This window comes from Rhinolophus sinicus, chromosome 5 (genome assembly GCF_057876585.1).
Source record: "Rhinolophus sinicus isolate RSI-liver-muscle chromosome 5, RSI-T2T, whole genome shotgun sequence".
Taxonomy (NCBI): domain Eukaryota; kingdom Metazoa; phylum Chordata; class Mammalia; order Chiroptera; family Rhinolophidae; genus Rhinolophus; species Rhinolophus sinicus.
Window position 1 is genome coordinate 27,141,196 of NC_142505.1, and position 16,450 is coordinate 27,157,645.

At 38.7% G+C, this 16,450-nt stretch overlaps 1 protein-coding gene across 2 annotated transcripts in view; it reads right to left on the bottom strand.

The window, feature by feature from the left end:
* The window catches only part of KAT2B (lysine acetyltransferase 2B), a 91,359-nt gene that overhangs the window by 54,007 nt on the left and 20,902 nt on the right, over positions 1-16,450 (bottom strand). For both annotated transcript variants that reach the window (XM_074312789.2, XM_074312790.2), the window contains exon 2: positions 8,431-8,557. In XM_074312789.2, the coding sequence (XP_074168890.2) occupies positions 8,431-8,557 (127 nt within the window). The remainder of the gene's footprint in view (positions 1-8,430; positions 8,558-16,450) is intronic.

The following is a 16,450-nucleotide window of genomic DNA, read 5'->3' on the forward strand; positions in this document are numbered from 1 at the left end:
AGGGGAGAGGGTCTAGAGGTTGAGTTAATCACTAGTAGACAATGATTTAATCAAACGTGCCTTCGTAATAAGGCCTCCATAAAAACCCTCACTGAAGGGGTTCAGAGAGCTTCAGGGTTAGTGAACATGTAGGGGTGCTGGGAGGGGACGCATTTGGAGAGGCACAGAAGCTCCATGGCACCCTTCCCCCACACCTTGCTCTATGCTCTATGCATCTCTTCCATCTGGCTATTCTGAGTTGCATCCTTTCATAATAAACTGGCCATCTAGTAAGTAAACTGTTCTCCTGAGTTCTGTGAGCCACTCTAGAAAATTATCGAACTTCAGGAGGGGTCATGGGAACCTCCAATTTATAGCGGGTCAGTCAGAAGCCCAGATAACAACTTGGATTTGCAACTGGCATCTGAAGTGAGGAAAAGGAGAGAGACTGAGCCCTTAACCTGTGGGGTCTGTGTACTACTAACTTCAGGCAGTTAATGTTAGAATTGAGTTAAATCATAGGACATCCACTCAGTGTCCACTGGAGAGCTGAAGAACTGCTGGTGTGGAAAAACCCACACAGTTGATGTCAGAACTTTTGAGTGTGAGTAGCATAGGCAAACTGTGTCTTCCTTTCATGTAATAACTAAATACATATGTGATTCCAGACTAGATGCTTAATGAGAGGAAAATATGCTACTGATAAAACTGGGTCAACTGAAAAAACTGGAATCAAACAGTAGATTAAAGTATTACACATTAATGTTAAAATTTAATGCAGTTGGTAACTGACCTGAGGTTATATAAAAGAATATCCTTACTTTTTAGGAAATACATACTTAAGCATTTAGAAGAAAGAGGTCATGATGTATATGCAACTTATTCTCACATAGTCCACGAAAAACAAATATATACATACAAATACACACACGTATACAGACAGACTCATACATACCATATATATAAGCCTGTCTGTATATGTGTGTGTATTTGTATGTACTGGGGGTGCCAAAAAAAATGTATACACATGATTCGTATTCATCTTTTGTTATCAGTATATATTGAGTATTACAATTTCAATACCATTTTATTCCTTTCTTAAAATGTGTATACATTTTTTGGGCACCCGCTGTATACATGAGAGCAAATGACAAAGCAAATAGGGAAAAGTATTAGCCATAGGTAAATCTAGGGAAAAAATATACTGGATATTCTTCATTACTATTCTCATGACTTTTCTGTAAGTCTGAAATTATTTCCAAATTAAAAAAACAATTTTTTTTGAAGTCTTCCTTCCACCTGGAATTTGAGTCAAATGTAAACTATCCTACTTTCATTTCAAATAGTCTTCCAAAACCCGGGTACAAAGCATTGATAAAGGTACTCAAAAATGGCCAACGCTTGACTGGGCAGGAAAGCTCACTCCTGCTGGTCTTGTGTGGAGGACGGAGAAGCGAAGGGAAGGTGTGAGTCCGAGGACTGAGGGGGGCTTTTCTGTCTTTACATCTCTCTAGGAGGGTGTACCTTGGCACCTCTCTGTGCTGTGTCAGACTTGCAAATACCCAGGGTGCCAGAGTCAACCACCAAAAGCCTGCTGCCAAGAACCATGGTGCAGCTGTTGCCTCGCTGGGAACAGGAAGTACATTGTCACGGTGTGCTGTGCCCCTCCCTAAGCTCTGGCTCCACTATCACTGGCATGCACTTCTCTTGAGGACAGCCTGCCAGGCCTCCAGGCCCTGCAGGGTGAACAGGCAGCAGCTGGGCAGGCAGCTAACATGTCTCTGCTCCTTGTGACTGGAAAGCAAACGGCACGACATTCATAGGATTTGTAAGCTGTTCAAACACGTTTTTCGTTCATGGGAATTTGAGGTCAATGCAAAAAAGAGGTAAAACAAATTCCCTCAACGAAACCTTTTGCACTATGTGCAAAAGGCTTCTAGGTTTAAAAAATGGTTTCATCTTTTGTAATCTCAACTCTGGAATGGAGAAAAAGAGGAACTGAAGAGCAAGAGCCCTTTAGATGAGTGCAGTCCAATGGAAATACAATGCAAGCCACCTACATCCATTTAAATATTCTAGCAGCCACTTTAAAAAAAGGTAAAAGATATAGGTGAAATTTTATCAATACATCTTATTTAACCTAATTATTTATATATATGTACATATATATCAGATTATTCATTTCAACATGTATTCAATATAAAAAAATACTAACATTTAACATTCTTTTGTCATACTAACTCTTCAACACCTGTATGTATTTTCTACTTGCAGCACATTTCAGTTCTAGCTAGTACATCTCCAGTGCCCAGCAGCCACACGTGGCTAGTGGCTACTGTGTTGGCCAGTGCAGTATAGAGGACAAACTAGGAAAGCTCCTCTGCAAATAAATGCAAACCAGCCACCTTTTTAGTACTACTGCATTTAATGAATATTTATCAATGAAGAAATAAACCCAAGGAGCTAACCATATTAGGAACTAGAGAAAGTCAGGCATTCGTCTCAGTCCAATATAGAAAACCAACGAGGGTATAGGCAATTACACTCATCCAAGAAGAAACACTGCAATCGAGCTCCAAGAAGGCCTTTATTCTCTCTACCAAGTTCTATAGTAGTAGAACCTTGAAGGTGAGTAGGATTCCCCTGGCGGAAGATGAAGGACAGGCATTGCAGGTGGTGTGAGCCTCCACATCTGAAGCAGAGATGGGAGAAAGTGCAAAGAACTTCAGAGAGGACATAGAGTGGGGAAGTGGGGGTCAAAGCTGGACAGTCGAGCAGGGAAGTGGGGGATAAAGCTAGACAGTCGAGGCCTGAAGGATCCCTCACACTGAGCTAACGTCGGACTTCATTCTGAGAATGGGAAGCTCAGAGAGGTTAAGCAGGAGAATGTGATCAGATTAGATCGCTACTTCCTTGCGAAGCTGGGCACACCAGAATGGAGAGAGGTTCTCCAGGAGCTGGTGCAGAAACAGCCAAATACAGAGAACAAGCCTGAATTGGGGCAGTGCTTGAGGGAAGCTCACGGAAGGAAAACCAACAGGACTTCATGACTAGAGGAAGGTAGGGAAAAGCGACGTATACCAAGCAGGAAAAATATTAACAGGTTTATTATCCCCTTAACTGCTGCTGTACCAAGCTCACAGTTCCTGACAACTCTGAAACCTGTGTATAAAAGGCGGTATTAGGAGAACAGAGGACACCCAGCCAAGAGAAATATGCTGACTCAGGTGGCTGTGTGAGTGTGCTGGCTGAGTACCAGGTCATTTGGCTTCTGCACAGTACATGCGTAAATGGGAACCAGGGGGTGATTAAGTGGCAGAGGTCTATGCAAACGTGATAAGGCCAAAGAAAAGGTGTTGGGTCACATGATCTGCCTATGATCTAAATGTTTGAAACAGTCCATGAGAAAAATAGCGGCAGTCCCTTCATACTTCATACTATTCAAGAAATAAGGTCCGGTGTAATCAATGCTAGCTAATCAATGCTAGCTCTTTACTTTCCTTGGAAAGTTTCTACTGTAAATAAGCAAGTAAGCAAGCAGAAGTAACCATAATAATAAAGAATTGCAATTTCCACTCTTGTAATGTTATCTATCATATCTGTGTATATATAATGTGTATATTAAGAATACATATATCAGGGCCAGTGGGCTCTCAACCACAAGGTTGCCGGTTTGACTCCCACAAGGGATGGTGGGCTGTGCCCCCTGCAACTAGCAACGGCAACTGGACCTGGAGCTGAGCTGTGCCCTCCACAAATAAGACTGAAAGGACAACTTGAAGCTGAACAGCACCCTCCACAACTAAGATTGAAAAGACACAACTTGACTTGGAAAAAAGTCCTGGAAGTACACACTATTCCCCAATAAAGTCCTGTTCCTCTTCCCCAATAAAATGTTTAAAAAAAAAAAAAAAGAATACATATATCATATATATATTTGTATATGTCAGAAAAAACTGATGGCATTGAAAAATAATCAAAAACCTACATAAAACTGTAAAAAAATTACCGCTAGTCAAATTTAATAATCAGTAAGTTCTGGCACAGTTCACAACAATGGACCCAAAAAAATTACAATAAAAATCCAACTGTTTTGATCACAAGGGTGTGTTTACTCCTTTCCTGGTCATAAAAGCAGGTTGTTAGTTAAATAAGCAGTCGCAAAAGGAGTTTTTATTAATAATAAAAATAAGGAGAAATATTTGGGCCAACTGAAATGCTTTCTTGAAATGTTTGGTCAAATTTTTGTAAATGAATTTAACTGTACCAATCCCAAATGTCAAATAATTTCAGAAAATGAACTAGAATATTCTAGGCCAGCACTATGCACTAGAAATACAATGTAAGCCGTACATGTATTTTAGGTTTAAAAACCAGGTGAAATTAATTGTAATAAATTTTATTGACACAATATATCCGAAATATTTCAGCATGTAATCAATATTAATACGGTATCTGTTTTTTTCCATACTAAGGTTTCAAAATCTCACGTGTATTTTACACTATAGCACATCTCAATTTGGAGTGGCTACATTTCAAGTGCTCATTAGCCACATGTATCAAGCAGCTATAACATTAGACAATAGGTCTAAACTAACCATTTCATTCTGTGGATGAAGATATTGAACTACAAAGAGGTTAAGGGACTTGGTAAACTGATGAGCCACGCCTAGAATTCTTATTTCCTAACTCCCAGTTGAATGGTCTTTCCACTTGATCAGACTGTCATCAGTCCTGTGTTTTGTACCCAAGAGACACAGAAGAGTATCAAATGATGGAAGGCCAAGGACTCCTGGGATAGAAGTAACTGTCAGGAGACCACAGGAAACCAGAGTTCACTGTCTAAAGAACATGTACCACTGAGCCAAAAGATGCTCAACAACAAGTCAATAGAATAGATATCATCACAATTGATAAGTCTGAATGTTTTATTTTGACAAATCCAGCAATGTTACATATTGACACATGTATATGATTACTGGTAACTAAGTTAACCATGTTCAGAACAGTAACTGTGAAAACAGACCAGCAGACCCAAATTGAAAAGTACTGGAGAACTCAGGCTTGAATGAAGCTTGACAGAATTCCCTTGACCCCAATCTCTACTTTGTTGGTAATCCTTAAGAAGTAATCTGCATGAAAGATGCCTGAACTTGCTTAAAATACTCTGGCAAATAAAAGGGGGGGTGGGGGTGGCAAATGTTAATAATTGTTAAAGCCACGTGATGGGTAGAAGGTGGTTTATTAAACTATTTTTTCCACTTTACATATATTTGAAACTTTCTATAATAAAAAGATTTTTTAAACGGGGTGCGGGGTCAGGTGGGTACTAGACTTAGTCAGGGGGATCACTTCTTAAATAATTATATAAATGTCTAACCACTATGTGCACACAAAATAATACTGAATGTCCAAAATAAATAAAGTGTAAAAAGAGAATTGAGAAAAATAATATACATGAACACAACAACGTGAGATAGTGGTAAGAAATGTTTGAAATCATATTCAAAACATTTATCTTAGTTACACTGTAACTAAGTTTTGGAATAAAAAATGGATTTTATTATTTAGCGAATTTACTTGAAACGCTCGTAACTTTTCTCCCTTTCAGTATCACCTTAAACGTTTAATAAATGTCATTTGACATTTCAATAAATAAATAAGTAAAGGGGGGTGAAGGGATAGGTGGGAGCAAGCGTAATCTCTAAAAAAATGGTTCTCAACACCCTTGATACTAAGACATCATGGCATTCTGGAAATAATCCCAAGAGTACTTGAAAAGGTGCAGACATTTCAATTTTTAAAAAGCAGAATGAAGAGGGCTTGAGGGGGAAAGAGGGAGAAAAGAAGGGAAAAAATATTTTTAAAACACCTATAAACCCCCAAACCCTGAGAAAATCGCTGTCAGAAACTCTAAATACATCCTTCCTGATCTTCTGTTTATATATCTTAAAATATGCCATATTTTCTGAGCTAAGAAAATGAGATTATACTCCTGATGCTGTTCCTGCATTTGAGAATGATTAACTTTCATGTAGTTCTCCTTGAAGGTGACATGCTGAGAGGTTGGGCATGTGACAGGACAATCAGATCCCCTTCTCGGGGGATTTAAATCCTGAATCAATACTCACAGGGACGGAGGCCATTAAAACAGATTCATCGGGCGGCCATGTCCAGGACAGAAGGCCCATGAATTCCTGCAGCTGATCCTCAGATCAGACTGAAACTGGGTTTCCATTTGTTTTCTGTTTCTGGGAGCTAGCAGTACCCTTCTTATAAACACAGTTTTCTTAGTTAAACTACACGGAATTCGTATCTGTTGTTCGAAGTGAAAGAACCAGAAGAGTAGGTAATACTAACAACAAGAAGAGCTCATAATAATGCATTGATTTGCCAGGCACTGTTCTAAAATTTTTACGTGTGTTATCTCATTTCATCCTCACAACAATCCTAAGAGGTAGATACTATTAACTCCATTTTTGAATGGAGAATACTGAGGTCCAGGCAAATTAAATAAGACGCTCCAACTCTGAGCTACCATTTGTAGAGCCAGGATTTGAACTTGGGCTGGCAGGTACTGTAATTCCTAAATTATAAAACCTCCAATTAAGCTGCTTTATGAGCTGCTTTTTCACATGAAGTATCTTTCCATGTTGGAAAACATATCTTTTTTAATGGCCGTATTAAATTTCAACGTAGATTTTCATAATTCAACCAATTATCTCTTACATTGGGAAGTTTAAGAGGAGTTTCCAGGTTTTTAATATCATGAATAAGTAAGTCTATAATAACTGTTCTATTAGCTCATTTGAAGGCACTTAACTTCTATATAAGGCTAAATTTTTGGGATAGATTTGCCAGATCAACGGTAGGTACCTTCTTTCCCCATTCTCAATTATGTATCGTCCAATAAAGGCATATGTTTTCAAAGCCTGTTAAGAAATATAAAAGGGAAGAAAGTTGGCTTTTCTTTGTAAAAGGCTGTTTCTGCCTTTGGGTATTCATGTGTGTTTACATGCTCAGAATGGAGACATGCTGCTCAGCTAAGAAGGCTGTTTTTAAATGTTAACTGTGTAGGATAATTGGATTTTCCAAATCAATACCCAATACAGTTCAAGCCCAGTGCTTAAGGAGTGCTTGTACCTTTTATTGCATCATATTTCCTGAGGCAATCATAAAGGGATCAAGTGGGAAAAAAGTAACTTACAAGCAAAGGTGTTTCTGTAACTTTCAAAATCTTTGCCTTACACTGGCTGCTTCAAAAATCAGAACTTACATTACTTTACATACCAGTTAAAATCAACACCATGATGTAATCATCAGTGTGTTTATTTCTTTTGTGAGATCAACGTTCTCTATTTCCTTTTTCAGAAGGTTACTCCAGTACAGTAACTTCCTGGGAAGATCACACTATTTTTTTTTGCTCTGAAGTATTGAAATACTCTCCAGCTGAGTACAAAATGAAACCTCAGACTCAGCCTAACACCATGCTGACCTTGAAGGCTGATGCTACACCATCTGATGTCAGCTGGAAGCCTGTGAGCAAGACGATGGCAAAACGAAGACACCCACTTAATAAATGGTCAGATGGAAAAAGCCACTTTAGTTAAAATATTCTGCCCAGTTAAGTATGATGCCCTTGCAATACGGGACATAAAGACATTCTCTGGGAGACTGGATAAAGGCAAAAAATTAAGTATAATCTTCCCAAGATCCTTTATGAACTTTTTATAAATATATAGAATTTTAATATCTAGGGGAACTAATTACCCATTAACGTTTATCTACTCAAACAAAACACAATTTTTAAAAAAATATTTATCTTAAAACTACTATCAGGACAAGAACACATGAGCATAGTTGAGTTGAGTAACTCTGGCAGTCTATCCTGCCAGAGTGACAATGATTATCTTGCAGGGACAGATAAAGTTGAAAGAGAAAACATAAGCAAACATTTACTGAACATGACCCCCATGAAGAAAGAGCTACCAGATGCAAGAAACTAAAGAGTATGAAAATAAAATGAAGCATTTCGAAAAAGTTCAAGGCATAATAAAATAATAATAAAAATAAGACAATGAATCAGTTGGTTGAGGTTTCAACCTTCGGGGGTTGGGGGGTTCACAGACCCTTAGGCCCCCATCAAAATGAATCAGGACATGTTACACATTATTCTAACTAGCTCAGCTGTCCATGGTTCATCTTAGTTAGAAATCCCCCAGTTCAACCCAGCTCTTGGGGAAAGGGGGGAGTCAGTGCAAACAGCATAGGGTTTGTCTCTCAAATGAAGCCCTCCCCAGCAAATTCATGAAAGTAAAGAGACTCTTTTGTTGTTGCCTCATATAGAGGTAAATAGTGTGCAAATTGGTTTAACCCACGGAATTCATGTAAGTTAGAACTTTCAGGCAATAATGACATCATTGGAGTTGCCTTGAAGATTTAGGAACTCACCTAGGGCATGGCTACAACTCCGGCAGGATTCTGTCAGACTGACAATTATTTGCTGCAGATCAGCTCTGGGGGGAGTGGGAGAAGGGTTGGGGTTTTTCCAGCCATTACATTTACAAGACTCCTCGGCCTAAAAAAGGAATAAAGAGAGAGACAAAATTATGTAACAGGCATCAATGGACTGAATGTTTTACATGAGAACAATACACACTAGTTCTATGGCCATTACTCTCCCTGCTCCTGACTTTATAATTTTCTACATATGCAGACGAAACAACAACAGAGAAAAGGCCAAGAGGGTGTCTGATTTGGCCATTCGGGTTTCTGTTATGTTGTTTGTTCTGCTGGCTGGAATCTGAGTAATGCAGGCCCACACACTTTGGTCCCGCTGCCCCACGTAAATGTCCATGGAGAGGAATGTCCGTCCAGAAAGCTCCCCAAAGCGGCAAGTCAGACTCCCGAGGTCCCTGGAACACAGCTGGGGCCCAGGCCACAGGTGAGCCTTGCCCGTCCGTGGACCAGAAGGGAAAGCCGCAGAAATGAAGAAGTTAGTAATCTTAAGGACACGAAAAAGAACACTCCCAGTTGAAGCCACACTTGCAGGCTCCTCCTTTGTGGCCTCCCAGCTTTAGAAATGAAGAGGGCCTCGTCTTGTAGTCTGGGATTTATACCTGTGTCTACTTCCCAAGTTTCCTGGACTAGAACACTGTTATTTTAGCAACACTTGCTAGAAATCTTCCTACTTTTTCCACAAACTCTTCACATTTCCCTGCCTTCTTAGAGAACCATGACTATTATGTAGCCTTTTTGTGGTGACTCAGATTATGAAGTAGAGCACACGCATGCAAAGATACCGATTATTTTCACTCTGCCAAGCTACTACGTTGCATACTTCTGGGGTCACAAGGATTGGGAGGCTATCATGCTTGCACTGAATGACACCAGCCACTTACAATTCTTCTGCCCATTCCCTGGTATCCTTTACCACTCAACTACTCTCGCCATTTATTTATTGCTTCAAATCTGCCATGGCTGGGAAACCAGAAAATCATTAGAATAACATGTAACATAACCTGATTTATTCGGGGTGAGAGTCTTCCATATACACTGTCCAATATGGCAGCCACTACCACATATGGCTATTGAGCACTTGAAACGTGGCTAGTTCAAACTAAAATGTACTGTAGCTGTAAAATACATACCAGATTTATTAGACTAGTGCAAAAATAAAATCTCAATAATTTCCATAATTACATGCGGCAACGTTAGTATTTTAGATATATAGAGTTAAATAAAAGATATTAAAATTCATTTGACCTGTATCTTTTTACTTTTTTAACGTGGCAACCAGAACATTTAATTACACATATGGTTCACATTATACTTCTACTGGACAGCACTTGTCTATAAAACAAATTGCACAGATTTTTGTGCTTGGGCTTTGTGTTAGATCTTCGGTTCCCTCATAGGTCTTTTCTCCCTGCTTAGGCTTCCCCACACCTACAACCCAATCCCCCAAGCTCTGCCATGTACCAGATGGCGGAAGTTAGGAGAAACCTGATTTCTAGAACACACCAGAATGGCTGCTGCCATAACCGCATACCAAAAATCCTTCACAACAGGGACAGTTTCTGAAGTGTGTGTGCATGTACAAAAAGCAAGAGAAGAAACAATAACTGTCAAGGCAAGAAGGGTCAAGGTGGAGGAAGAAAAATCTGTTTCAGAACCTAAGTCCTTTACAGAGGGCCCTATGAGTCTGGCAAGCCCAACCTGACTGCATTTCATATTTCATCACAGTGAACATGGAAAAGACAGAACCAAAAGAAGGAACTTACATCAGCGTCCACAACAGCACAACCCTAGTGAGTAGCTCAAGTGACCCTCTTGTTTAGCCAGACATCAGGCAGGACCTATTACCCTCCCACTGCTCTGTTACAAAACTGAACCAGGCCTTAAAATTCTCTGCAATAAGCCACCCACCTCTTCAGAGATTGGAAAGGTCTCAGAGGACACGTTCTTGAGAAGACTCTCATGAGAACTTGCACCCAAGAAAGCATCCCTAAAATACTTGTAGGGTTGGAGGAAACCAGCCCCGTTGTGGGCTACTCCTCTCCTAATATTGGAACAGCTACTTCAAGGGACTTCTAAAGCTTCTTGCTGGCTTTTCTGAGCAGTTGTTCTGATCCAGCTGCCCTTTCCAAAAAGGCTTTGGTTAGAGAAAGAGAAACTATGCATTCTATTACACAGCAAAGTACAACAATGACTAATACAATCCAGAACTTTCCAATCTCTTTGATATATAGATGAAAAGGAACAGGAATACCTTCACCAAGGCCCACCAAGAGAACACAGGAGTCTCCTTAAAATTACCATCAAGATGCCAAGTCAAGGGTTTCATTACTTATTAAGGCCCAAGATTTACTTGAGGGTTAGTGGTCAAGTGGGTAACGACTAAAGTTCAAAACTCCAAAGAATCATGTGGTTTAGGAGTCTGTCCTCATTTGCCTCGGTAACTACTTTAGCTTTTGACAAATGTAATGGATTTTGCTTCTGGCACATTAGCAACCACAGCTCAAGTCTCCTGTGGCAGGCTGTCTATAGGCAGGAAGTAAAACCGTCAGGAACTCTGTATGGACTAGAATAACATCAACCATAGCCAGCACTGTAATTCCAGTTTCTCACAGAGACAGTGACCTAGTTAAGTATGAAGTTCCTTCATTACAGGGAAGTGGAAGAAGCCAACTTGCTCTGAATGAATCCAAAAGCTGGCCTATATACTTACTGTTCTTCTATAGGAATGGCCACCAACCTTGAGAAAACACCATTTTTGGTTCAAAGGTCTGCATCCACAACTAAGAAATCTCTCAGTACTGTGCTTGGTTGGAGTGGATACTTATGGAACCAAACCACTGCTTTTCAGTGTAAGGACTGTATTATCTCAGAAGACAATGCTAATGGGGAGTGTTTTCTCTGCATTGGGAGGGTGGGTGGGAAGAATGCATAGGGAAGAAACAGAAAATAATAAACAAAACATGAATTTCTCCTACTATCTCATGCACTTCTCATCTCATCTACCTACTTATTCTTAAAACACTAACTGAGCACCTACTACATGTCAATTAGAGGACCAGGTATGGAGGACACAAGAAATCTGTGCAGAAATGAAAATCTACCCCAGTGATTCTCAACCTTAGAGACACACTGGAATTACTAGGGAGCTCGTTAAAGCTCAATACACACACCTGACCCCAGACCAATTATATCAGAATCTCTGAGGACAGGTCACAGGCACCAGCATTTTTTTTTTAAGTTAGTGATTCCAATGTGTAGCCACAGTTGCGTATCTCTGATCTGAAAGAAGGATACTAATAATGGATCCATTATAAAAACAATGTGCTGGATCATATGGTAGTTTTATTCTCAATATTTTGAGGAACTTACATACTGTTTTCCACAGTGGCTACACCAATTTACAATCCCACCAACAGTGTATAAGGGTTCCGTTTTCTCCAATGCTCTCCAACATTTATTTTTTCCTTGTGTTTTTGATAATACCGTAGCCACTCTAACAGGCATGAGGTGACATCTCACTGTGGCTTCAATTTGCATTTCCCTAATAATTAAACATATTGAACATCTTTTCACGTGTCCATTGGCCATCTGTATGTCTTCCCGGGAAAAATGTCTATTTAGATCCTCTGCCCATTTTTATAATCAAGTTGTTTGATTTTTGTTGTTGAGTTGTAGGAGTTTTTTTAAATATATTTTGGATATTAGCCCTTACTGGAAATAGCATTTGCAAATATCTTCTTTTCCCATTTGGTTGGTTGCCTTTTTGTTTTGTTTCCACCCTCTGGGTATTTATCCGAAAAAACATGAAAACACTAATTCAAAAAGGTATGCATGCTTATGTTCACTGCAGCACTATTTACAACAGCCAAGACATGGGAAGAACCTTAGTGTCTTACCAACTGATGAATAAAGAAGATGTAGCATAGCTAAACAATGGAATACTACTCGGCCATAAAAAAGATGAAATATTGCCATTTGCAACAATAGGATGGACAGAAGGTATTATGCTAAGTAAAACAAGTCAGGTGGAAAAGGATAAAAATCATATGATTTCACTCATTGTGGAATATAAACCAAACAAACAAAAAAGAAAATAAAACAAAAATAAACTTACAGACAGGAACAAGAGATTGCTGGAAGGGGGAGGACAAAATGCGTAAAGGGGGTCAAACCTATGGTGATGGGTGGACACTATAGACTTTTGGTGGTGAGCACACTATAGTGTACACAGATACAAATTATGTTGTACACCTGAAACTTACATAATGTTATAAACCAATATTACTGCAATTAAAAAAACAAAAAAAACCATGGATGGCAGGTGGCTCAGTTGGTTAGAGGGCGAGCTCTCAACATCAAGATTGCAGGTTCAATTCCCGCATGGGATACTGGGCTGCACCCCCTACAACTAAAGATTGAAAACGGCAACTGCACTGCTCCCTCCACAACTAGACTGAAGGACAAAGACTTGGAGCTGATGGGTCCTGGAGAAAACACTGTTCCCCAATATTCCCCAATAAAAAATAAATACATAAATAAATAAACATGCTAACGGGCATGTCGGGAAGATCTAAACATATGAGGGTCATGAGAGGGGGGGAAAAGCAGTTCATTTCAGAAGAAAGTAGTATGTGCACGCTTCTGAACACACCTTTTACCACTTGCCTCACGTACAGTTAAATATGTAGGCATGTACTTCCTTTAGAGTATTTTTATGTGATGAGACTGGTGGTGCTCACCGGAAGCAGTATGACAGCGGGGAAAAGAAGGGAGCTAACTCCTTCCCTATGTCCGACTTTTCTAGGATTTTTGTGAAGGGGATAGAAGAATACGTGTAGTTTAAAATTCTAAAATTATCACTAAACCATTGTATTATAAATAAAATTTAGTTATGCCTTTTTTAGCTATGATATTTATCTTAAAAATTCAACCTAAGTTAAAAACAAAAGGTTGAGAACCTTTGGCCTAGAATAGATAAGACTTTGGAATTGAATCAAAGAGGTGAGGCATACCTATTCCTCCTGAAGCTCCGCTTAGCAAATACATTCCTGGAAATTTTCCCAAATAACTTTGTGGAAAGAGACCAGATTTTCTTGCAGCGAAGCCTAAGAACTAGAATGTTCTTTCAGAATATACTGCCTTCCTCAGACTCTGAAGAAGCAAAGAAGCCAGGGTAGAGAAAAGGGGCAGGAGGACAGGGAGATACGAAGCCGGAGGCGATCCTCCCTCACAAGAGACTGGCAAGAGACTCTGGGAAAGGGGTCCTTTCTGAGCACACATGCAAAGGCTTGTTCCCTTTCTCTACTTTCCTTCAACACCTTGCCCTCAACCCATAGCAGCAACAGGAGAAGGAATGGAAGCAAAGTCATGGTCAGCAAAATGTCTCAGCTTAGGTGGAAGTTGGTAGTAGGGACGCAGGTGACAGTATACAGTACCAGTGACACGGACAAGAGAGTAGGCCTTGCAGTTATACACACATAGTTTCAAATCTTAGCTCCAACATTTCCTAACTATGTGAACCCTGGATGAATCGCTTAACTTCTCCAAGCTTCCCAATCTATAAAATGGGTATAAAAATAACCGTCACACAAGACTGCTGGAGCATTAAATAATGAATGTGGGTAGGTGCTGCATAAATGGAAGTAGTGATAAAGATGATGATGGCATTGATAATATGCTAGGACTGCCCTGTTAGGTAAAGGGTGAGCAGGGGAGAAGGGCTTTATAAGTCATGATGAACTATGCCAGTGACTACTTTAAAGCAAGGACTTGAAAAGGATACAGACACTGAAATAGCCGGAGGATACACCTGGCCCCAATCAGTATGAAACAGGCCACAGCACTTATTAAACAAATGACTGGGTAGCTAACAAAATTTAAAGTTATGCTACTGACAGAAAGAATTGGCTCCATTCCCACTATAGGTGATAGCAGTGGGAAGTCACTCAAAAGGCTCACCGAGTGATCTCAGTGGAGATTTTTGTAACAAAGAAGAATGAAAAAGAGACAGCCAAGTTACAAATACACAATCATCCAGTGAGAACAAAATATATCCAATATGGGATACGATCAAAGCAACACTTAAAGGAAAACATACACCCCTGAAAGATTTATGGGAAAAACAGAAAGATTAAAAATAAATGAACTAATCATTCAACTCAATAGTATAGAAAAAGAATAAGATAAACTCAAGGAAAATAGACAAAAGGAATTACTGTAAAAATTAAGGAAATAAATAACAAACAAAATTATATACCCAGCCACTATAACCAATGGTTGGTTTTCGAAAAGACCATTAAAATAAACAAACTCTTGACAAGTCTAACAAGGAAAAAAGAAATCACAGGCAAAAAGAGTGAAAAGGCAGAGAAAACTATACATTTATTATATTTTACGAATAGCACTCTAGAACTTTATGACAATAAATTTGAAAAACTGGGTGAAACAAATGATATCCCAAGATAATAAAAATTATCAAAACTGATTTAGTAAGTAGTAAAGTTTTCTAACAACCCTAGAAGAAAATGAAAAAGTAGTAAAAACTCTACTCCTAAAAGGTCTCAGGTCAAGATGGTTTTATAGGAAAGTTCTAGTTAACTCTGAAGAACTGGATCATACTGTCCAACATAAATATAATGTGGACCACATATAATATTTTCACTTTTCTAGCAGCCAAATTTTAAAAAAGAAACAGGTGAAATCATTTCAGTAATTTATGTAACATAAAATGTCCAAAGTGTCATTTCAACATGTAATTGGTATAAAAAATATTCATAAAGCATTTTACAGAGTTTTTCATGCTAAGTATAAAAATTGGTAAGCAGTTCTTAGAGATTGTCAAAACTAACAAAGAAATCAATCGGTTGCATATAAGATCAACATACAAAACTGTTTTTTCTCCGTACCAGCAATAACCACCTACAAAATGTAACAGGGGAAAAAAAAAAATCCTAATAGCAAAAGTCATAAATACTTAAATCTTGAAGAAGATGAGTAAGACCTATGTACAGAAAACCACAACTTTCTACTAAAGACTGAATAAATTAAAAATAAGCATTGTTCTCGATAGGAAGACTTCACATTGTAAAGGTATCAATTCTCAAATTAATCTATAAATTTTGTAAATCAGATCAGTTGAGTGAATATATACTTACGACATATATATCAATACCTGGAATATTTAAAAATCATCTATGAGACAATAAGAAAAAGGAATAGTGTAACAGAAAAAAAAGGCAAATCCAGGTGATTCAAAGAAAAATGAATGCTAATGGCAAATAAACCTATACAAAATGGTCAGAATAACTAGTAATGGAGAAATGAAAAATTAGAAGTCCTGTGAGATATTTTCTTATACTAATTAGATGGGCAAAAATAAAAATGAAAGGTTGACACTGATAATATCTAATGTTGACCACAATCTAAAGAAACACACACCCTCATATACCTCCCATGTGTGGGAAGAGACACTGGTACAGCCTTTCGGAAGCCAGACTGGAATGTTCAGGCCCTTTGGTCCCATTGTACTACTAAGAAGCTCTTCTATAGAAATAATCACATGTGCTCAATGATATTTGTGCAACATTTATTAGCGCAAAAGAAAAAAGTAATCTAAAATTTTATCAATAAGAGAATGTATTAAATTATGTAGATTGGTGCCACAGAATATTATGTCAACTTTATCAAGAATAAGGCTATTTGTACAGACATGCAGCCTCTCTAGGTCTCAGTGAACGGCAGAAAAGCAAACTGCAGAAATACACAGCATAATCTAATTGTTTTTTAAGTACGTGAATAAGTAATTTACATATATAAGTATGTGGTTATGTAGAGAAACTGGATAGACACATTCTTATGGCAAGCAAGGGTGGGGTAGGGGAAGGGACATTCACATTGTACTTTATATGTCCTTCTCTATGATCTTCATATGCATGGGTTGCTTGCTAATTTT